At 41.2% G+C, this 24,306-nt stretch overlaps 1 protein-coding gene across 2 annotated transcripts; it reads right to left on the reverse strand.

Annotated features, from left to right (window-relative positions):
- Positions 1-737: 737 nt before the first annotated feature.
- On the reverse strand, positions 738-23,767 carry LOC137498911 (uncharacterized). Of its 2 annotated transcripts, XM_068226707.1 has the most exons (6): positions 23,685-23,767; positions 18,909-18,990; positions 15,547-15,599; positions 6,972-7,128; positions 5,161-5,228; positions 738-913 (listed from the first exon to the last, which is right to left on the reverse strand). In XM_068226707.1, the coding sequence occupies exons 1-6, from the start codon at positions 23,760-23,762 to the stop codon at positions 881-883; spliced, it is 471 nt and encodes a 156-aa protein (XP_068082808.1). In that variant the 5' UTR covers positions 23,763-23,767; the 3' UTR covers positions 738-880. The 2 variants fall into 2 exon arrangements, with proteins under 2 accessions (XP_068082808.1, XP_068082809.1); XM_068226708.1 differs by lacking the exon at positions 5,161-5,228.
- Between the last annotated feature and the right edge of the window lie 539 nt (positions 23,768-24,306).

A 24,306-nucleotide genomic window follows, 5' to 3' on the forward strand; every position in this document is an offset into this window, starting at 1 on the left:
TTCAGTGGGCTTGGCAGACATATGTAATAGCAAGAGCTGGCTCAGTGAGAAAGCAACGGGAAACTACCTCACTCCTCATTTCCCTAGTAGGCTTCTTCAGTGACGCCTTGGCTATGTATGACAGCTGTTGCCGGAGCTGCAGGTGATCAAACCAGCCTTGGGGCTGAATACCCAATATATAAACACCTCACAAGATGACAAGGTTATCCACACGCTGTCACAACAGATTTCCACCAGCCTACAATGACGGCTACAGCACGATAATACTTGTTCAACAATGTATACAATGTATAGCCGCTATTGTCCACTTCAGTTGAGCGGGACGTCTAGTAAAACTGCGAGGCACTGGTGACTTGTATACCAAATAGTAAAAGCGGCATCACATCCATGCGTCATGACTCACCCGTGCCTCGTGGTGTAAGGTAGTTGTTAAACGTACACCTATGCCATAGAACAACATAGATACCACCTGTGACTCGATGACGTACTGTTACGCAAAATTTATCATGGTAGCAGCATAGGAATAAAATGTGTAATTTTGTCCAGCACCACATTTATGTGCTGTACGAGTCACATGCGACTCGCAAAGCAGGGAACGTGTTAATTCTATTTATTTGGTAGTTCACCGTCCGGGCACCAACATTTATTGTACATTTTGTAGGGTCACACCGTCTACCTGCAGTTGTACTTACAACTTTATGTTACAGGAATCTGAATAATCAGTAATGACAGACTCGTTTCACAATTCAATCACAAAAATATTTATTCATATTTAGGATACATTGGTTTTAGTTAATTAAAAGTGTTCACAAGAATTAAGGTGTCTTGCCAGGATCTCTTCAATATTTTCTTCTCAGGATGCACGTTCATATTCGGGCATTTAACTTCTGGAGTCGTACACAAGGTTGAAGCTCTAAAACATCAAAAATTACATATAAAACTTAGTTTTTCAATTTTGGATTTCTTATACACTGAAGATCAATGTTTACAGAAATGGATTATCGTTGGGAATAATAAAATAGGATTTTGAACATAAATAATACAATCACAATCCACTGACGAACAATTGGTGTAATATTTTAATATGCAGTGTTACTGTAGGTTATACACCATGTACACCTGTGGTTGGTTTCCATAAATGCTGAGGACATAATACTGTTGAGGTCCTATTACTGGAACTGAATATAATATTCCTGAGTTTTGAATTTGAAGACATTCTTGAGATCATCAATAATAATAATTATCATTATTATAACGTGTGGCCTCTAGAGAGTCCAGGTGTAGGTTTTTCGACTAGACGCCCTGTAGGTGAACTGTTAATCTATGAGGATGAGGCCCTACCTCCGAGCCATCGGAATTAACCAATGAAAGTTAAAATCCTTCAACCGGTCATGAATCGAACCCAGAACCGTTTGGACTCAATTTAATCATGGAGCCGAACTGTAAGATAGTTATTCTTTACAATTTGACCTCAGATACTAGGACTCAGAGATTCCATTTACATAAAACATACCGACGGAGTTGGCCGCGCAGATAGGTGCGCGCAGCTGAGAGCTTGCATTCGGGAGATAGTGGGTTCGAACCCCAATGTCGGAAGCCCTTAAGTGGTTTTCTGTGATTCCCCATTTTCACACGAGGCAAATGCATGGGATGTACTGTAATTAATGACACGGCCGTTTCCTTCCCACTCCAAGCCCTGTCCTCTACTAGATGGGCTACTACTTCCGCTTCACAAATTCACACATTTTTCTATCAGTATGCCATAGCCTTTAGCGTTCATTTCATACCCTACTGAAAACTCATAATTGGCACGTACATTTTACATAACCGTATGGCATCTTGATGCATTGTGTAAATGCCTGTCGCATACGGTACATGTTTTTGCAAACGTAATGTTGCGGTGAGTGATTAAAGGCGACTGCTGCTTGGTGTACGGAAAAATAGATAGACCTTAACGACGCCTATCAGCATAAGAGGTCAGGCGTGGCTGATTCACCAGAAAAATGCTACGAGAACAATAGACACTTATGCTTAAGTTCTATAGACCTAGGAAGACATAAGAGAGAATACCAAGAAAAACTATGTTTGCCATATCGCGACATTATAAGTTAATGATAGGTTATTACGAGCAGACAAAAGTACTTACATTGACACATAGGTTACGGTAGAATGAACTCCTGTTTCAATGTAGTTATAAAGGTTTAAGGAGATGGTAAAAACTACACTCTTGTAAAATAGCAAAGAAGGATTTAGCTCGGTGTGAATTGTAGTAATCAGCTTGGCCTACGCCTACGACTTGGTCAATTGTAAACTGTGCTGAAAGCTATCTAATATCTTGGATACTGAGAAGAGCAGCAGCGAGAATGACACGAAACTTAATAACTTATATTCAATACTAAAGCGAAATCAGTTGAGAGGAAACTCAGGTAATTGAATATCAGGTAGGAAATACAAAGCAAGAACAGGTGGGCCTTTTCAAATAAGATTTGCATTCTCCCAGGATTGTAGTGTACTAAGTAAAATAAAAACACGGAGCGAGATGGATTCTCGGTTTGAGTCGTGTTGCTGTTAGCTCGAATGCGGGAGATGGTGGGTTCAAATCCTATCATTGGCTGCCCTGAAAATGATTTTCCGTGGTTGCACATTTTCACACCAATGCTGTGTGTTAAATAAAGTCACGGGCAACTACCTTCCTAATCCTAATGCAGTGAGTTCGCAGTTGAGTTATCCTCTGTGGTGTAGTGGTTAGTGTGATTAGCTGCCACCCCCGGGGGCCCGGGATCGATTCATGGCTCTGCCATGAAATTTGAAAAGTGGTACGAGGGCTGGATCGAGATCCACTCAACCTCGGGAAGTCAACTGAGTAGATAGAGGAGGGTTCGATTCCCACTTCAACCAGGCAAATGCCGAGATGGTACCTGACTTAAGGCCTCTTCCTTGTCTATCCCTTCCAATCTCCCCCAGTATTCGGGAGATAGTGTGTTCGAACCTCACTGCCGGCAGCCATGAATGTGGTTTTCCGTTGTTTCCCATTTTCACACCAGGCAATTGCTGGAGCTGTACCTTAATTAAAGTCTCGGCCACTTCCTTCCGATTCCTAGGCCTTTACTGTCCCATCGTCGCCATAAGACCTATCTGTGTCGGTGCGACGTAAAGACAAAAACCAATCTTCCCAAACCCCAGCAAGGCCTCTGATCAGCATATCAGGTGAGGCCGCCTGGGCGAGGTACTGGTCATCCTCCCCAGTTTTATCCCCCGACCCAGAGTAGTCCGAAGTTCCAGGACACTGCCCTTGAGGGGGCAGAGGTGGGATCCCTCAGTGAGTACGAGGGAAAACCGACCCTGGAGGGTAAAGAGATAAAGAAGAAAAAGAGTTCGCAGTTGCGATCAACGCTGTTCTATTCAACATGCAGGTGAGAATAATGGCAGGCGGGCAGGCAGGCAGGTACACGTATTGATGAGGTAAAGATTACGTTAGGAATAAATTTGATAGATGAATCTGTTCACATAACCAGCTACGTGGTAGGGCATGTGAGGCGGATGTCGGAGAATAGGCTACCTAGAATAATAATGGAGAGTGATGATGATGATGATGATATGAAGACGTAACGACGTGCTACTAAATGCTGTATCGCTAACTCAAGAAGAACAGAGTAAGCTGATCCATGAATGTTAAATATGTCATAATAAAGCGCCGAGACGATGTAAAGACGTTTAAATTAACGTCCATCAGTTTCCATGTGTCCTCTTGTGACAGGCCGTCAGGGTAGGCAGAAGGTGTCACATAATTGAGAAGAATCATACTAGTAACAGTACACAAACATATTCCAGACATCAAATATTGTAGAATTTTAAAGCTCATCTATAATGTATATGACATCCGGATCATAGAGGCAACAGTAACAGAAATTATGGATACATACTGAAAATGTCCTTCAATGAACGTAAAAATTAAATTAAAATCGCGGGTTGTCATATTATAATTATAATTTTCAGCCAGTTTTAAAGTGCTTTCAGGTAACGAAAGTTGTGGTACAACATATTAGGGTCTATATTGGTTATTATTCCACGGTTTTTCATCATTTTGAAATGTAACAGGCCAGTTCAAATTCATATCAAGGAAGCTAAAGTATTTCCGTTCGGTCGAATTCGGGTGGATGAGCTGAGAGACAGGGTAGATCATGGGAGATTATTGACGAAAATACGAGCTACTGGAATAGAAAAAATGAGTGGTTCTATGGTTGGCTACATTTGCAGAAAATACAATTCAGAGAATTAGAGTGGGTGAAACATTATCGTAATATATATATCTATGTATATGAAAAATAATGTTATTGGCTTTACGTCCAACTGACTACTTTTACGGTTTCAGAGACACCGAAGTGCCAGAATTTAGTCCCGCAGGAGTTCTCTAAGTGACAGTAAATCGACCGGCACGAGATTGATGTATTTGAGCACCTTCAAATATCACCGGACTGAGCCAGGGTCGAACCTGCCAAGTTTTAATTATGGTATTGACGGTGTGATAGTACCTTGTTGGGAACGATGTAAGTGCCTGGGTGTTAATATAAGGAATGACCTCCATTGGGGTAATCATACCAACGAGGTTGTTGAGAAACGTTACAGGGTAAGGAGACGAGATGCTCGACTACGTGGTATATTTCGAGCTGGCGGTGGTGAATTGGCGTGGAGTGATATTAGTATTAGAATAAATTTGAGTGGTGCTTTCAAAAGTAGGAAATATAATTTTATGAAGATAAAGTTCGAATTCAAGAGAACAGATTGGGACAGGATTAAACGATTGTGATAAATTACCAAGGGATATATTCGATAAATTTCCAAGTTCATTGAAAATATTTAAGAAAATGCTCGATGAGCAATTGATAGTGAATCTGCTACCCGGGCGACAACCCTAAATGCATGATTGATTGATTGATTGATTGATTGATTGATTGATTGATTGATTGATTGATTGATTGATTGATTGATTGATTGATTGGGGGTACTTGCTATGCAAACAATATGCTACCACTTGTTTACTAATTGCGCATATCTTGTGCACTAGTATACAAAACGATCATTACACACGAAATTGTAAAAAAATATTGAATTGTCCTTCTGTGTTTGTTTTCCAAGACTACAAAATGAATTCGTACTCACCTTATCAAGGACACATTGCCTCAAGAAGTAGGCCAAGAAGCAGGAATCATCTGTCTTCAGTTTTGAAGCTGAAATGCAATAAGTCAGACAGCATAATAAGACCATATTGTCACACGGCGTTGAATTCATTTAATATTTTCATAAAATGAAGAGTAAATTGATTTCTACAGGCCATAAGGGATAGAGAAATCCTTTCATGGAAAGAGTCAAACTGTTTTTGCTATTACAATTTATTATGATACAGGGAACTCTTTCTATGACATACTTCAGAAGATATTTCTCTTAATTCAAAGTAATGTTGTCGTTATTGTCAATTTAAGAGGATGAGATTATTATTACCTTTCTTAACACTAATCTTACAGGGGAAGGCTCTCACCTTCCATGCCAAAACCTAACCTGAATGGTGTCATAACCAATATCCTAGGAGAAGAACAGATGCACAGATTTGTCCTTCTGTTTCTACTGTAAGGCCACGGACTAAACCTATGAATTACGGGTATACGTAACAGGAAAGTGGAATTCGTCACCGCAGTTTTGATTGGGCAAGCCAGCAGCGGCTCGGCGAGCAGAAAACCGTGAGTCACGATTCGGACCGCTCGCCAGTAATGCAAAGATGACCATCTGCGCCGTGTCACCGTCTGGAAACGTAGGATTCCAGCACTGATTTCAGGGCCCTGCCGTGAAAAGTCAGCTAATTCTTTGCATGTGAACTTTTCGTAGGACACTGGTTCAAGGCTCGTTTCGGCACTAAATGTGTGACAATTCCCCAGCTAGGAAAAAGAAGAGTTGTGATTCGTCGCTGAATGTATCATTGAATGAGACATGCCCTTCTTCCTTTTCTACCGATTTGCACCACACCCGTGGGGTGTTGGGTGCGAACAGTGTCACACATGTGATTTGTCCCTGTTTTACGACCGGATGCCCCCCCTAACGCAATCTTATAGAGGGTTGTCATCCCTACTGCGTGTTTCTGTGATGGTTTGTACCGTTATGTGTTGCCCGCATATAAAGAGGGATGTGTTGGTACAAATACAAACACTTAGTCCCCGAGCCAGAAGAAGGAATTAATCAGATGCGTTTAAAATCGCCGACTCAGTCGGGATTCGAAACCGGGACTCTCTGAACCGAACGCTTCAACGCTCACCATTCAACCAGTGAGTCGGACGAATGAGAAAGTCATTTAAATGTGTAAAAACGGGTCCAGGTCGAAGTAAAACTCTCTTCCCTTAACAGCTAAAGGGGCGTATATTTTATGGTTTTTCGGAGACACCGAGCATTCCTGACCTTATATGAAGCGGAGGTCTTGCTATCATTCGAATTATCCTCCGGCTAACGTGACACTTTTATTCTTTGTATTTAATTTTTGGCTTTGGGGTTCAATGATCCATGCATACAGCAATCAGTGAGTATTTTGTAGATTCGAATCACTGCAATATCCTTCCTTGTCTCCCAAATACCGTGTCTCAATCAACTAAGCTATTAGATACTCTCTCGAAGCCGGTTGCATAACATACACTTAGCGATGAGGCATATTAACGTACAGTATTTACAGGAGAAATAGCTACTCCTCTACCTTCTAGAAACAATTTCCTGCGATATTTGTTGTTTACGTGTTATGCGTTGATTGGAAATCGGATCTCAGTGATGTCTACAAGCCAGTTACTATGTATACTTCCGTTTCAAGGCCAGTACTGTACATGTGTACCCTGATCTCCGATGTGACGGATGTTTCGGTTTTAGCCAGCGACCAAATATTATGCAGTTGAGTGTACGTGTACTGCAAAACAATGAATACAGAGTTCAAAACCTACCTTCATCTAAACATTCGTTGACAGCTTTCGGACCCTGGGCGATGAACTCGTCATCACCTTCATGAGCAGAGTTGTAAACTTTCAAAATGTCGTCCGCGGAAGCGAAAGTGGTTCCATCTATAATCCCCGCCTTGCTAAAGACGCAGTACTGCAAACACTGTAAAACAATTTTTCAAAATCAAAATATCTTTACTTGAAAATGAGGTGCCTACCTCGCTGGCAAATGGTACACTAAAATACATTATTGTCAAGCACTAAATATTAAATTGACAAGAGAATAAAATTTTCGTATAATACAATATTATATAATTTACGCTAACAATTTTTTCTATTAAACAAACAGCTCATCATTAATAAATTTACATTCTTTACAAAATTATACTTAAAATATCTCCTGTACTACTTACAAATATAGTCAACTGATATACAATATGTGGAATTACTTCAAATGATACTGTACAACTGGTATAAGATTAAAATTTACATTGCATTTATTTACTTTTTCTTTTCTTTACCCATTCTGGAACCTAAGCAGCATAACGACCTGCTGCGTCTTAACCAAACTGTCCCAAGGCCAAGAACAGAAAACATGATAGTCGTCTGGATTTTAGTCGCATAAGACGAAACTAACTACGATCCACAAGTACATCTTTTACAAACACAAAAAAGGAAATCATGACAATGCTAATGAAGCGTCGTTAGAGGTTTATTAATTTTATTTATACGACAAATCAGTGGTAATAAATCATTGCACTCTGCCTACCTTATGCATTAACAAACATTTTCGGTTCATTTTAATGGAAAGGAGTCGATTTTACGGTAGGAAGTCGAAAAGATTTGGAACCAATACATTCAGCTCAAGGCAAAGACACAGCTTTGTAACCACTCCATCTCACTTATTATTACTGCAAGGGGCCGATGACATTAGATGTTAGGGCCCTTTAAACAACAAGCATCTTCCTCATCATCAGTCATTATTGGGGTTACACAAATAATAATAATAATAATAATAATAATAATAATAATAATAATAATAATAATAATAATAATAATAATAATAATAATGCTTTTACGACCCACGAACTACTTTTTCAGTTCACGGAGACACCAAAGTGCTGGTAATTTCTCCCACAGTAGTTCGTTTAAGTGCCGATAAATCTATCGACGCGAGGCTGGCATATATAAACATCTTCAAATGCTACGGCCTGATTCTGATCCGAGGTCTAAATAGGGCTCAGGAAGCAACGTCTCTACCGTCTGAGCTACTCAACCAAACAGGCCATAGAAAGTATAAACCTTTAATTTTCACAACTACACGGGTATTGATGAACTGTGCGGACGTTACTTTAATTCAAGTAGTCGATTAGTCATCAATTTAGATTATATTAAAGAACTCAAGCTGCAGCACAAGTTAATTCTGAACAGAGACCTGTTGATCCACCAGAGCAGGTCTTTGGCCAGTAAATGCTACTTTCAACTGCTTGGTGACCACTTGCAACCCTTTGTGTGCTTCACGTAACCCTACAAAGATGATATATTCCAGCAGGATGACGCAGCGTTTAACTGGGCCCAAGGTGTCTTGAATTGGTTCAAGGAATATTCTGGATAGTTTCAACGACTGCTACAGCCCCTCGTATACCTGATATGGGGCAGGTCTAGCATTTATGCAACATGGTGGTGAGGTCCATTCACACCCAAGTCTGTGCAGCTAAAAATACCAGAGAGCTGTGGGTAGCTATCCAAATGGCATGGGTCAGAATCTCACCTCACGCGTTTTTCCATTTGTAGAACGCGACGGCGAGTTTCAGCATTTGACAGACCTAGAGGAAACATTATACGATATTAGGATATAATTGCTTGTACCCAGAAAAGTTGCTGTAAATGGCAGCAGCTAGAAAATATAGAACAGTGCTCCTTTACTTGCTCGATTGTTGTGGATCGTCATACTGCAGTGTCTTGATGGAGGAGATTATTCGTCTCTGTATCCTATATATATTTCATGGCCTTCGACGTCCAATTCCATATTATATAACGATTCACATATCTAGTTCTCCTGGGAGCCAACGTACCTACAAAATTACATATAGGACATCTGTCATCCACCAGTTGTTCGTCTCTCCTCAATTTTTCACCAAGAGCACGATCCGATTTACATAGCTATATAACGAAACTATCCATTCTATGGGTAACCATTGGTTGCATGTATTTTGACAGATTAGTTGCCAGTTCCTGGTGGGGTGCTTTAGTTGAATGATTGGTTCGAAATTCCTTCTTTGAAGCGGGAAGTTGTAAAGCTTCATAACTTGGTCAAATGAGCCATCTAAAATTTCGTTACGCGGAAGATGTTCAATAATAGCTACAGCTGTCCTGCAACAAATTTACTGGGTTCTCGAATTTTGGGATATTCTTCCACTTTACTGAACTCATGAAAAAATATCCTCCTTTCACATGTATTTCCTTGATGATGTGTTTGAAAAAGGGAGAACTGCATTTCAGTTCAACTGCATAGAGCCCCAATCTGTCAAGGTGTCAAATGTTGCCTTCTCACTCTGAGCCGAAATCTTTCCCTATGTGTTGACAGGTATCATGCAAAGCAGCTAATATTGTGTTTTGTACAATATTTCACATAAGGCGTGTTACAAGCCAAATGTTAAACGCTATTTCGCCTTCGTGAGAGGTTTTCTGTAAACCGTAAGCGATACGGTTCAATTTAGTTCCATAATGTCACATAGGCTATGTTTTTCCAGAATGTCATACATAAGGTTCTTACTCTTGTTTGTCGTGGGGTTACCGATATCCTCTGCTCGAATAGTTCCTCGATCAGATCCTAGAAACAGCATCGATGACTTAACCTTGCCCCTGACGCATTTAAATGATGAACAGCTGATAGGTCATCACCATCGGTTAGGAGTAACGTCAAATCATCCGCAAAAGCACACAGCGTAAGACGTTCAGTGTTTACATGAAGACCATTTAGACTTCTGGACAGTCTCCGAATGAATGGTTCCACGGTTAAGATATAAAGAGCAACAACTATAGTGGATAACCTTGAGGTACAGGCATGATAATTGGACTACGACGTGGCTAATGGCAATTGATCAAAGGCCGTAATGTAACCGAAAGTTGCATGTGTTTGAAAGTCGTTTGAAGTCGTTCAAGAAATCGAAAATGATTGAAATTCTCATAAGATATCTATGCGAAATTCTGTCAAAAGAGTTGTTGAAATCTATGCTCACAATTATAGCGAGCTCTTCAGGACAAACAGAACAGCAAGGATTGAAATCTCGACATGCCCGAATGTCTTTCCTGTTATTCGGGACTTTTTTTATGAAAGTCCCAACACAGGGTCAATCTGGATTCGAACCTCGGCCTTCCGAGTGGGAAACCAGCAGCGAAACCACTGAGATTTTAACGCGATCCGACAAATTGTCTTCTCAGTAATTATTACAATAATATATTCCATAAATGTGGGCTTAGATCCATCTTTGAATAGCTGAATACAAAAGTTAAGGACTTGGGTAAAGTCGACTCCTATCACACACCAGAAGCGTTTGCTCAAGTCATGTGGGAAGACATCCATCCCGGGCGTATTATTAGGAGCAGCGTTTTCTGAGAACCTGTTCTATTTCCGCTCTCGTGATAGGCATTGTGAGGAAGGAAATATATTCTGGATCCAGGTATGTTTCATATGGAAAGCATGTTATCATCCTAATGTTAGGCATATTATCTTCTGCAAGCATTTAGTGAAAATATTGCTTATCCTCACGGAGAAGCTCATCTTTGGAGTTTGAATGTCCCATTTAATCCCTATGCACTGGTGTATAAATTGTTGATTAACAGAATCGGCGCACGTAGCAGTGAGTTTGCTTTCGGGAAATGGTGATGCAAAACTCATTCTCAGCAGCACTCAAGATGTTTCCTGTACTTTCCCATTTTCACAGCAGGTAAATGATAGGACAGTACCTTACTTAAGCCCACAGGAGCTTCTTTCGTTGTCCGGCAATATAGGACCTACATAAGTTGGAATGATATTAAACAAATATTTAAAAATTATTCTTTCGTCGAGGGAATGAATAGATCTATCTAAATATGAAGCTCTAACATTGTTCCTCAGGATATCAAATTCCCGGCTAACTGTGGGGAAACTGAACATGCAGAAGTTGTTGTGAACGCGATGGTTGGAAACCACTAAAGTTCCCTGTTCCATAGGGGAAACTTAATTCTACTGCTCGTCTCTAAGGTTGGATCTATCTGCCACCCTCCCAATTCGTTCTAGACACTGTGGGGTTTATCGGAAAGCCACGAAAGTTATAGGCTATCGTCCGATGCCAGCCTTGAGCGGCGAGACTGAATGATGTTATCCTCTGATCGCACAGTTCAATAGTGTGTGAGCTAGATTGAAAAATTGGAGTTGGTCAGACGGCGACCTAACACTAACGAGATAATGAGCGAAAATCACTCGCGTTTACTGAGTTGCGATTTATGTGGACTCGATCGTCGTGTAGAATACAATACGTGGAAATCGTCAATTTTACTGTACGGTCCAGTATATTCATGTTGAATCATAGATTTCAAAAATGAGCTTCTGATTGCTCTTGGTAGGAGATTAGGATCTGCATCTGTCCAAGAAGTATGGAAACTTGGAAACAGAGTTCCTTACCACAGCGTGCACTCTTCAAGAATGCCTGTTGTGGAAATCTTCCTAATCACATTGTTTTTCAACGTCAAACATCCGCTGGGGTGGTGTCTGAAACCTCTCTGGTCTGACGGTGAAATCTTCATATCCAGCTACAGTTCGCAACAATGTAACGAAGTATATGAAGACAGGAGTAGAGAATTGTTTGTGTATTCTACACATTAGTAGTTAAACCGTCGATGTCGTGAAATTAACTTTGTTAAGGATATCGTTACTTTCAGTCCATTTCTGCAACGCCTTGACCTGCCGAAAATATACAATAATATCGCATTACTGAAGGTCTTGTGTGCTTCCAGGCGCGATGATCCTCAACGCATCGGTTGACATCTAGGGTAGGTTCTATCACGGTATCTTCCAAACGGGTCAACCAGAAGAAGAAAATCCGCCGGTGCGTCACGGAAAAATACATCTCGAAGAAAATGTGCCCTGATTTGTTTCGCGATTAGGCCTGGTTTTCGAGACCACTCGATACAGATTTTGAGACTACTTCGTCAAGTGACCTATGTTGACCACAACAAACATATTCACAGTGTCTAAACGGGCTGAAGTTATGATATGTTGTTAGGCTACTCGCTTGTAACATGTACATCAAGTGCTTGAAATTGACACTGGCACATACACTTTGTGTGTTTGTATTCTGCACGTTAATTCCTTCACATGAACAGGAGATTACTTAATGAACGAGTTACGCCCCACTAACCACTTATAGTGTTACCGGAGTCGCCGAGGTGCCGGAATTTTGTCCCGAAGGAGTTCTTCTACATGCCGCTAAATCTACCGACTAAAGGCTGACGTATTTGAGCACCTTCAAATACCACCGGACTGAGTCAGGATCTAACCTGCCAACTTGGAGACAAAAGGCCAGCGCTCTACGGTCTGAGCTACTCAGCACGGCACAGCTTATTCCGAATCGTAATTTGCACTAACAACCTCCTACACGCAGGAGGTTATTCCTTTGACCTCTTACGTTCGAGAACCTGCGCCTCGTAGTTTCCTAATGTAGTAGATTACTTTGTCACTCATTACATACTTTGACAGTCATACGATGAGTGTGAAAATAGCTAGAAGTGGGAAGGAAGCGACCATGGCCGTAATTAAGATACAGCACCAGATTTGCCCGGTGTGAAAACGGAAATACCACGGAGTAGCCCGGGAAACAATCTTCAGAGCTGCCGACAGTGGGGTTCGAACCTAGGATCTCCCGAAAGCAAACTGATGGCTACCTGCCCCAAACCGCGCAGCCACTTTTTCGTTGCATTCCTTGTACAATTGCATTCGGCACTCTTGCAAGTTTATAATACCGCTCTCTTGTCATTGCAACATTTATGTGGCCATGCCTGAAAAATGGCTGAGGTAAATAGAGACCTTCACATCCCTTAAAGTATATTGATCGTGATACAAAAGGCGAATCGAATTGGAAGATGATGCCTCTTGGAAGAAAATGGGTATGATGTTACGTCAATTCGAGTGTATTAAAGCTACCTGCCCGGTTTAATCTCCACTATCTTACTATTTCCAAATCCAAACTTCTTACAATAAGGCCCTAATCAGGTTCCGTTTAGGAGCCGTTGGGAAACATTCAGATTTTTATGGCTCCATGTGTACTGTAGAATATGAATATGTGAAGGCAAACTATTAATTCCAATGGATTCAAGAATTATGTAGGAATTTTAAGCAGCTAACTTTCATCTTTAGTATTAATCCGTTGACGGAAGTGTATGGTATTGAACTTCCGGGTATAATCCCAACGGTTTTCAAATTAATTAATTAAGACTGCTAACTTTCTAGAAAATTATGACAACTTTCGGGGATATGAACGTTTTGCTTTACATTACAATCACGATATCATCATGTGCTAAAATTCTGGCTGGTAGTTCAATAACATTTAATCCATCACCATCTACAGAGGGGTAGACCATGTAACCGATCTCCTGCAAAGAAATCAACGAATACCATTTATTTCTTTTTTGTGGGTTTGAAAGCATATTTGTATGTAAGCGGCGTATTTTTAAGAAGGGTCAAAGTGGGTATTTAATACAAATATAAATAAATAATTATTCGGATCAAAGAATGGTTGCAACACAGCAAAACATTTATGAAATCTACCATAAGAATATTAATTTCCCCAACAGAATGAACGAAATTCGATACCTATGATATTTCCGAAGACGATCCACACACGTTAAAGAATGACTGTTTTCCATTGGGGTTTCATGCCATATTGAGCCGTACTAATCGAATATTGTCCGCTGCTTTGGGACTTAAATGAGACATCGAACTCTCATTTAACTCTAGAAGAATCTTGAATATAATGTGCACTGCTCAAATGCTGGTTAGCAAAACGACTATTTCTGCCCACGTTACTCATTTAGCATTAAGTCCTAAATTAAAGAACTTTCCTACTACATATCCTAATATTTTTCTGGTGCCCCGGGATTATCGACGAAAAATTCCTTTTTGACATTTGTGTTATTATATTGCAGGACGTCAATGATTTCATTAATAATTGAAAGTTGTTCCTTGTTTATTATGAGTAACATGTCAGGAAAATCAAAATTGTAAATTAACACATTAGTATGACTCGGATGATCGCCACACTTCGCTAATAACTGGAATGATATTTCATTAATAATTAAACGTTGTTCCTGGTTTTGTTATCAGTAACATGTCACCCAAACGAAAATTGAAATTTAGCTCAGTAGTATGACACGGAGGGTCGACTCACTTCGCTAACTACCTGAGTGGAAGAAGTTCACAGCCTCAGTGTTTAAATTGCGACACGCAGAAAATGCCTTTTACGTTTCTCCATCATCATTTCAAGCTATCAAACATAGGTAGAGCTACACAGAGACAGTAACATTGCGACGAGTATATTCTTGTCGACTAAATGATTCTGCAACTGAACACAACGCAGACTGGAGCAGCTGACCAGAGACACGTCCGACTGCACATGCCTGCTTTCCCACTTCCAACTCCTCTCTCACATCGTATTTCTCAGTGCTAGTATATTCCAGGTGGCCTTGAATTACTGGCGAGCGCATTGGAGAATAAGGATGCTACATTATTCTTTAATAATTTTAAAATATCCGGCAAGAAGTATTTACGCTTTTAAGGACATATTGTAACTCAACAGGCCATGTAGTTTCGTCAGAATGCTTTACGATGTCAATCGATTCAGCCGTTCTCACATGATCGACGTAACACAAAACAGGTTAGTGTTTTAAATATTTAGATGATAATAATAAAAAATAATGATAATAAATAAGCAACATCCCCGGTTTTGGAGATCTTGTACTCTACCGAGGTAGTAATTTAGTGACGTCGTCCTCCAATAGCGGACACACAAATAAAGTGTACAGGAGAAGCCTGATTTCTGTTGCGAGGCTATTTTCACTGTGTAATATGAGGGGGAATAGGTTGTAGAATATATGTGCGGGTGATGGTTGAACTTCTTCTTCTTTTTTTTTTTTTTTTTTTTTTTTTTTTTTTTTTTTTTTTTTTTTTTTTTTTTTTAGGTGATATATGAGTCTTCGGTCAAGAGTGACACTCGGGACCATCCGATGACTTCTTCCATGTATCTGCCCCTGTCGAGCCTGCCTTGTCTCGTTCCCAATAATGTCACAGGACACTTATTAACATATTAACATATGTTTGATTGTCCACTGTTGGAACAAAGGTTCAAGTGTGCAGAGGCTGTTCTAATGGTATCACGGGTGCTCCAAAAGGGTCGCGTTTCAGGCGGCAACAACAAGATGCAACATTCGGGGTTTGGCATGTAAAATTGAAACACCGTACAGACACATACTGTATTGCTGAATAGCACGAGGAATATTCAAATCAGGTAACAAGTGATAGAAAGTACAACTCTGCTCTACTTACATTCTGGCTCTGGGTAGTCAACACCTTCAGCATGGTCATCTTCTCCACATCCGCTAAAACAGACAAGAACTTGACGTTTATATCGAGTAGAACTTACAGGGTTTTATCGCTAGTGGATATATGTCGTCCCATCTCAGATAGATATTTTGGCGGTGATGAGATAGGAAATGGAGAGTAGTGGGAAGGAAGAGTATGTGGTCTTAAATACAGTTCAGCCTCTACATTTGCCTCATGTAAAAATGGGAAAGGGCTTGGTTCTTAAAATGGACGGCGATGCATGCTCTACAACGTGTCCCCATCCTGGCCAAAAGATTCGTCAGGGGTGATTTTGGTAAGGTGTTCCGTTCTTCCACCAGCGCGGTTGAGAACTTCTGGATGGTCGTTGGTGCATGTATGTCTGCACAACATGTTCACCACGATGGGATTTAAGTTGGGCAACGGGCAGGCCAATCCATTCGCCGAATATCCACTCGCTCCAGGAGTTCCTACGATGCGGTCGTGCATTGTTATGAATAAAAATGAATCAGGTACGAATGCCCCCAGGAAAGACGCACATGGGGAAGGAGTTCACTGCACACAATAACGTTGACTGGTGAGTGTATCCCGTTCAAATATTTGGAAGTCGGTACGCCCATGCAACATTATGCCTCCTCACACCGTAACATTTGTACCACCAAAATGATAATGTTTGACAATGTTCCTGGGTGCATTACGTGTTTCCACCACTCACCAGATGAGGGTTCGTCTGGAATCACTACCCAGACTGAATCTGCACTCATCTCCTATGCTATCCAGACCTGATGCTCTTCGCACCATCGCAAACGGTGCCGCTGATAGGCGGGTGTCAAGGGAACACAACGTAATGGTCGTCGGGCAAACAGACCACCCATATGTAGTCACCGTGCCACTGTGGAGTGAGACTGGGTACGTTGCAGTCCTGTTAAATATGGTTGCAATGCACCCGCTGTTTGACCTGAGTCTTTTGTGCCTGTATCACAATGTAGCGGTCAACTGCTGCTGTATTTGAACGTGATCGGCCCTCGGCCCTCTCCTCTCCTTCCGGCACCAGTGCCTGTAGTTCGGAATGCTCTCCATGCACGTGAAATAATATTGTGGACAATACCAACTCCTGGGCTACACTCGTCCCACTTCGTCCTCCTTCCAGTTTCCCCGATGATTCTTCACCGCGTAAAGTCACCGAAATGTTGTCTCCGTGCCATGTTGTAATGAATAACACACTTTCTTCACCCGTTCCTTCACAAGCTTCATTTTGTGGGGGCAGGCCCAATTGCGCTATAGTCGCGATGACCTCACGCCAGGCTTCTATGCACGTGTAGAGACCTCTGGCAACATGTTACCTCCCTCCCATTCATTTCCACCATGTGGTTGACATGTTATGTTGATTTATCTATCTCGACCTTAAGTTTTGCTCAGCAGTGTATTTACCATTTCAAGTTATGGTGTTTTGATTTTTTGGACCACTAAAACAAATTTAAAAAAACTAAACTACAGTAGCACAGTAAACATTCGTCATCCGTTGAAGATTGTAACTACTTTTCAATCCCATACACTTATTAGCGTATACTATTTTAAATGTTGTGTCACGTTGATATGAAATGTTAGTAGGGTAATCTATTTACGTCTATGGTATGATCCTGCCACAGTAAATAACTTCATAGACGGGTGCCCAGAGTATAGACAGCGGCACAACACAGTATTCACTTACACATCTCCCCATCGTCCCTCAAAATAGTCTCCGTTGTCCACCAAACCATTTTTGACAACATTTGTACAGCATTTCAAAGCACTGCTGAGTGATATTGGCAGAAACACACCTAACGGATGTTCTTGGGGCAGTGATGACATAATCGGCGGAATGAAATCTTTGCTTTCAATTCCGTTCCTCTTGAACAAGCACAAAGCGAAGTGCAGGGGCCTTGTCGTGTAGCAATACCCAGTTCTTCCCAATAGTGGTGGGATATTCGATTCACTTAAGGGAATCGATCCTGCAGCTACTTGTTCGAAAAAAAGTCTTGTTGTTTCAAGGCCTCGCCTCACAGTGACAACTCCATTAAACAGTGTACAGAATTAGAAGAAGAATACCCGTCCACGGGCAATCAGTGATCTCGTGATTCTATGACTTAATTATGATGCGATGTACGAACTGAGAGAGTGCAGGGCAGTTCCTACCAATATAAAACAGATATTTCAGAATGATCATGATCATGACTCGTACTTATAGTGGAGGCTATAAAGTTGAGTTGAATTAACTCTCGAATGTCAACTAAGTTATAATACCAAGATTCATTAACCCAATAAATAGAAGATCCTATAATTAGACTATCTACTTCGGAATTTTCGTTTGTAACACTGCAAAAGAATCCAACTTTTATTTAAACCTCCTTGTCACTGGATACCCAGGTGAGAGTACTATTTGCTGAGTCCGTAATAAAGCCACAAGCGAACGATTCTTTCAGTTAGCCATGACTCTTTATGTCTCGCTTGCGGCGAAACATCGCCTCCTCGCCAATGTCCAGGGTTCCCATAGTAACCGTGTGTGTGTATTGGCTCACTGATCCGAGAGTGCGCCACTCGGCACTCGCGTACCGTGAGCTCGCCGCTGCTGTGATACGATTCACTCGGACTGTTGAATGAATCGATGCACTAGTTCGAAGCATACACTGAGTAGCCAACACTATTCCCCACACCACGGCTTAGGACGTCTAAGACGGATTCAATTGTGTAGACGGTCGTTCTTCTTTACAGTCGCTCCTTGTGAATGAACTCGATCAGCTCAATTTCCTGTTAGTCGAACGGTTCAATCATCAGCATGCTTTTTGCTCTATGATGGCGATACGCGCGATTTTTATTGTATCACCTGAAACAGTACGCTTTGCGGACATGTCTAATTGTTTTCAGACTGCGAAATAGTTGCATTCTGCTGGTCGTGTTTTTAACCACACTTCACAACAAGCACAGAGCGAAGTGTAGCGTCGTCCTCGTCTTGTAACTCTAGACATTTCTTCCCACGACACTCAGTCGCGTAGACGATGACTGATCGCCTTCTTGCTGTCCTATTTTACACTTGATCATTATTTCTGCTTGTGCTATATGAACGCAACTGCCTCTTACTCGGACGAGCGAAGTACTATCAGCGCACCATCCCACAGATCACCACAGCGACACTGTGTCTAATGACAGTACTACATATTTAATATCAGCTTGATATAATGAAACGCACTGAGGAAGCCCTTCACGGGGGAGAAACATAGCTTAACTGATGAAGTTATCTGTTCATCGACAAAATAAGGATTAAGTTGCTGATGTTAAAATTATGTTACAGTATTAACAATATAACTTACCATCGCTTGCTCCTACGTACTTCCTACAGTCCTCCGCAAGTGGCCGCATTGCTTGCGCGAAGTTCTCCACATAGTCAGCAGCCTGTGAAATTATATCAACATCTGTAAATGTTCTCCTTCTGCGGTAATATTACAGTACAGGATTGGTTATTACATCTATTTTTTCTCAGCAGTGTGAAATGTACAAACTGCGGAAAGGAGGTAACTTCAATATTGATTACAAAACCTAGAAAATTCGTGACTACTCAATTCTATAATCTAGTGCTTTGCCGGACAATTGACACAACACGATTAGAAATTCGTTTGAGTGACTCGCAAATCTAGTAAGTATTATTGTTAAACTTGCATTTGATATAATTAATGGTTATTTATTACAAAGAGAATGTTTCATTGTTGATCAGAAAGACGACTCACATTTGAAGTCAGAATATGACAACGCTTTGTGAGTTCTTAATAGGTTCCCATTTGCTTGACGTCTCACCGACACAGATAGGTCTACCAGATCGCCATCGCATTACGGAATCAGCCCGCTCCCATACCTACGGGACGCGATCACCACGATGCAGCAACCACTCTCTGGGCTCTATCAGCATGGCCTCACCTCGACCGTGCCCAACAGAAGTACTTTTTCAACAGGGCCAACCTGTTGTACCTAGCCATATCCCGGGGTGGAACGTGGCCGCACAGGTAGACCGAGCCACAGGAGTTCATGTCTTATGGCGACAATGGGATGGGAAAGGTCTACGAATTGGAAGGAAGAGGCCATGGCCTTAATTAAGGTACAGCCCCAGCATTTGCCTGGTGTGAAAATGGTTTAACGTGGAAGAACATCTTCAGGGCTGCCGACAGTGGGGTTCGAACCCACTATCTCCCGGATGCAAGCTCACAGTTGCGCGTCTCTGACCGCACGACTAACTCAACAGGTGTTCTAAATAGGAACAAGGCAGCAGCAGATTAATGCGCTAGAGTTAGAATTGCTGTCTACCGTGGGACAAACAGTCATATCAAAGTAATTGAGCATATAATAGATATGAGAAGGGAATTTCCTACGCTCGGATTCGAAACATCCAGTCATTGGGTAATTACCCTCTGTCACCTCAGGGTCTACGTCAAGCCATTGAACTGATAAATAGAAGAAGCCTTTACTCAGCATACACAACCCAGCACAATGTATGGTCGCCTATGTTGTGTCCTGCTTAGCTGCCATACTGCCAGGTATTTAAGGGCTGGTATGTGATTAAACTGGTACATACACATCGCCTCCATTTCGGGGAGAGCATGAAAAGAGATGCACCACGAGGATTGATGACATGAGTATAATTTCTTAGCAATGTTTATTTACATATTTATTTATTTATTTATTTATTTATTTATTTATTTATTTATTTATTTATTTATTTATTTATTTATTTATTTATTTATTTATTTATTTATTTATTTTATTTTATTTATTTACTGAGACATCACTCTAAGAGGAACAATTCTATTTTAACTAATGTCCTGGTGCTTTTGAAGATTAGACTGAAGAGTAAGCCACCTAGCGAATTCTCGTAATTTTCTGTATATTACGGAGTTATACATGAGAACCATGTGAACCATGTGACATTGCCGCGGTCGGGGAGCCTTCGCAGTCCAAATCAAGTAGATAGCCGAACCTTAGTTGCAACCATTTCGAATGGGTATCTGTCGAGATACGCCTCATTGAAAGGGGAATCGCAGCATTTCGGAATCTGCAAGGACCGCATTCTGGATTATTGATTGGCATGGCTTTATAATAATATTTAACATGGCTTGGCTGTGTTGATACTGCTACATGGTTAAAGCAACGGGAAACTACAGCCGTAACTAACTCCCGAGGACATGCGGCTGTTGCTGTATGAAAGAACGATGTACTGATGAAGGGCTTCACCCGCGTAAGATATTCCGGAAGTAAAATAGACCCCCGTTTGTATCTCCGAGTGGAGACCACATGGGATGTGTCAATCATCACGAAGATGAATATTGACATTCTGCGAGTCGAAGCGTGGAATGTTAGAAGTTTTTATGGCTGTTGTTGGTAAGAGAATATGAAAACGGAAATGAATAGACTATTACAGAAGATGCAGTTGGTGTAAGTGAAATGCATTGGCAGGAAGAGCAGATTCTTGGTCAGGCAACTAGGGAATTATCAACATAAAACCAAACATGGGAAATGCAAGAGTTAGTTTAATACTGAAGTAGGGGACTCGTGCTCCTCCGCAACATTCGTTATTAATAGGTCAGATAACTTGTCTTGATATGCCTTTCGTAGTCATATTTTTCTGCCGCCCTTTCAATGGCTTTATGAACGTTTAATAAGCGTGTTATGGTGTACCGCAGTTCGCAGTCAGAATTCATCCATTCTGTCGTGCCATTTTTGGTAAAAATCTATCCATATATATCCTGCATTTCTTGATGTAAAGCTTGGTAGTGTGAAGTAAAAATCAATTGTATTCTTAATCGCTGTTCTGTATAGAATAGTTGCCTAGTGAGTTCATCAGTTAGTCTCGAAGTAGCGTTTTTTTTTTTTTTTTTTTCCAGGCAGAAATCTTTTAAGGAAACATGGCTTTCATTCTAATGCAGCTATGTTTTCCTTCGATAGGTGTTCCTGGATAATATCTAAGGCGTAAGCTATTTTACTATATAGATAGACAGATAATAAAAGAGGGCTGGCGGTAAGTTACTATGACCAGAATAGTGAGCGAATTCTTGCTTTCAATGCAGACACCACGCCTGTTTCCCTATCGGGCCAAGGTGGCGGATTCGGGGGCTCCGGGCTTGTCTGGAGGGTCTGAGGGATATAAAATACCCTCTCGCTTACAAAAAACAGATATTGCAGAAACATCTTGAGGCGGTGTCTTTTTTACTAGCCCAAGCGATGTCTTGGAAGTGGAAACCTCGCCCACACATGCTTTGAGAGGCATCCTAGTTATCTCTGCATGGGTGATATGGTGGTTAGGTGAAGTGGCTGCTGGTGATTGAGGTGAAAGCTCACTGCGTTGTGCTGGAACCAACACATCACTTTGCCCTACGTAGCCTGAACGAGCCGTGGGTTCGGAACGGGGCGAACCTATGACTGCCAAGTGAGAACCACCTGAGTAGGTCTACTGAAGGTGGAACAAACCTGGTCGGGTTCGGGCAAGGGGCGGACTGTTGGATGGACGGTTGAGGAGCGTGGCGCCTGCTACGGAGGTAATGCCTCACCACGAATGGTGAGAACGCCGCTCAGGAGCCTAGAAGGGGCAAAAACCCTTGAGCACCTTCAAATACCACCGGACTGAGCCAGGACTGAACCTGCCAAATTGGGGTCAGAAGACCAGCTCCTCTACTGTCTGAGCCGCTCAGCCCGGCATAAAAAAATGTGATAATGTGTAGAGTGATATCAACACTATTAGCGTTTAATACTGAGTGTAGTTATAGGGACATAGTCCACCTCTGTGGTGTAGTGGTTACTGTGATTAGCTGCCACCCCTGGAGGCCCGGGCTCGATTCCCATCTCTGCCACGATTTTTGGAACGTGGTACGAGGACTGGAACGGGGTCCACTCAGCCTCGGGGGGTCAAATGAGTAGGGAAGGGGGGTTTTCGATTCCAAATTCAGCCATCCTCGAAGAGGTTTTCTGAGGTTTTCCAATTCTCTTCCTGTCTAACGCCAGGATGGTACCGAACTCCAGCCCACGGCCGCTTCCTTCCCCCTTCCCTGCCCACCACTTCCAATGTTCCCATCCTCAACAAGGTCCCTGTTCAGCATATCAGGTGAGACGGCCAAAGGACTCCCCCAGTTGTATCCCCGCTCAATGTCTCACGCTCCAGGACACTGCCCTTGAGGCACTAGAGGTGGGATGGGATATCTTGCCTAGACCGAGGAAAGCCAACCCTGGACCGTGAACGTATTAAGAAAGAAAGAAATAGAGACATACCTGTAACAAGGAAAATCCAATGAATGAATCAAGTAAATGCCCTCTCCCCAGTTGCAGGTGATCCGGAGGTGGGGGATCAGAGTGTTCTATGAAGGTTTTTGTACCGTTTAGCAGCCCAAGTATGATTCCGAAACAATACCCGTATTCTAGGTCAAAAGATGACTTTAACATTGCCCAGTGCACTAGTAGCTGCAGGCAAGACTCAACACCGCGCGTCAGAGAACTCATTACTTCAGGTTCTCACAACAGAGCAGACAACATAAAGAAATTGAGGGGTTTGGATCAGCCGAAAGTCTATAAAAGATATCGTATGCCTGGCTAAAATGCTCACAAACTGTAATATATTGAATAAAATAATAAGAATAATAATAAGAAGAAGAATGCAGATGTTTCAAGTTAACGCCCTCTAGGCGACTAGCGTGTCTATGAAGATGAGGCCCTGCCGAAGATGAAAAGAACTGAAGACAACTGAAAAACCCAGCCCCCAAACAAAAGGAAAGTTTAATGGAAGTTAAAATCTCCAACCCGGCCGGGAATACATCCAGGAACCGCTTGGACCAAAGACCAGCACGCTAACCATTCAGCCATGTAGACGGAAATATTATTATTATTATTATTATTATTATTATTATTATTATTATTATTATTATTATTATTATTATTATTATTATTATTATTATTATTATTATTATTATTATTTAAGGTAAGTATAATCCTCTAAATTTTTAAATATTCCCGATTCTCATCTTTTGTTCTCCTTTCGAATTCTTGTGAGTGCTACTCATAAAAGCTGTTGCTTTAACCACAACAATAATATATAACACAATGAAATCACTTACAGCGTACTGGCACAGGAGTGCCAAGAATATGGAAAGTGTCCCTGCGTTCACCATTATTGACGACGTGTCGGACTTCATAGAAAGAACCTGGAGTACACCTTCTACAGCGTTGTTCATTTATACTAACAGTAATAGGAGATAAAATTAGTGGGGGAAAGGAATAATTATTCATAGTATCTTAAAGATATCACTACAGTACTAAAGTACTGCATATGTAAATTATACCATGTCATTTTACGATAAGGATGGTGATATGCACGGATAAACAATCTCATTCTTATTACGTATTTTTTTCTTATGTTCCTACTTGCGTCATTTAAATGCGATTATATTATCATATTTTAGCATAACCATGTCATGTATAATAGCCATGCCTTACATATCACATTTTATTCTCAATTTTATAGCCATTGTTAATGTACAAAAGAATACTTTAATCAGATTTCATTTCTTACTAGCATGTACTCGCGGCTTCACTCGCGTTTATTAATTTTTTAAACAGAAATTAAATTATTAACACACTTCGTTTTTAATATAGCATTAATTATATTATTTAATTTTACAAACAATTGTTACATCCAATGCTTCAGAAGTACCGGGTTGGTGGATGGTACAAATAATA

Source organism: Anabrus simplex, chromosome 3 (assembly GCF_040414725.1).
Source record: "Anabrus simplex isolate iqAnaSimp1 chromosome 3, ASM4041472v1, whole genome shotgun sequence".
NCBI classification, from domain to species: Eukaryota; Metazoa; Arthropoda; class Insecta; order Orthoptera; family Tettigoniidae; genus Anabrus; species Anabrus simplex.

Coding starts and splice junctions, on each gene's coding strand:
- LOC137498911 (XM_068226707.1), bottom strand. CDS start 23,762: ATGAAGTCCGACACGTCGTCAATAATGGTGAACGCAGGGACACTTTCC. Junction 15,600..18,908: donor GTACGTAGGAGCAAGCGATG/GTAAGTTATATT, acceptor TGTCTGTTTTAG/CGGATGTGGAGAAGATGACC. Junction 5,229..6,971: donor CAACGAATGTTTAGATGAAG/GTAGGTTTTGAA, acceptor ATTGCATTTCAG/CTTCAAAACTGAAGACAGAT.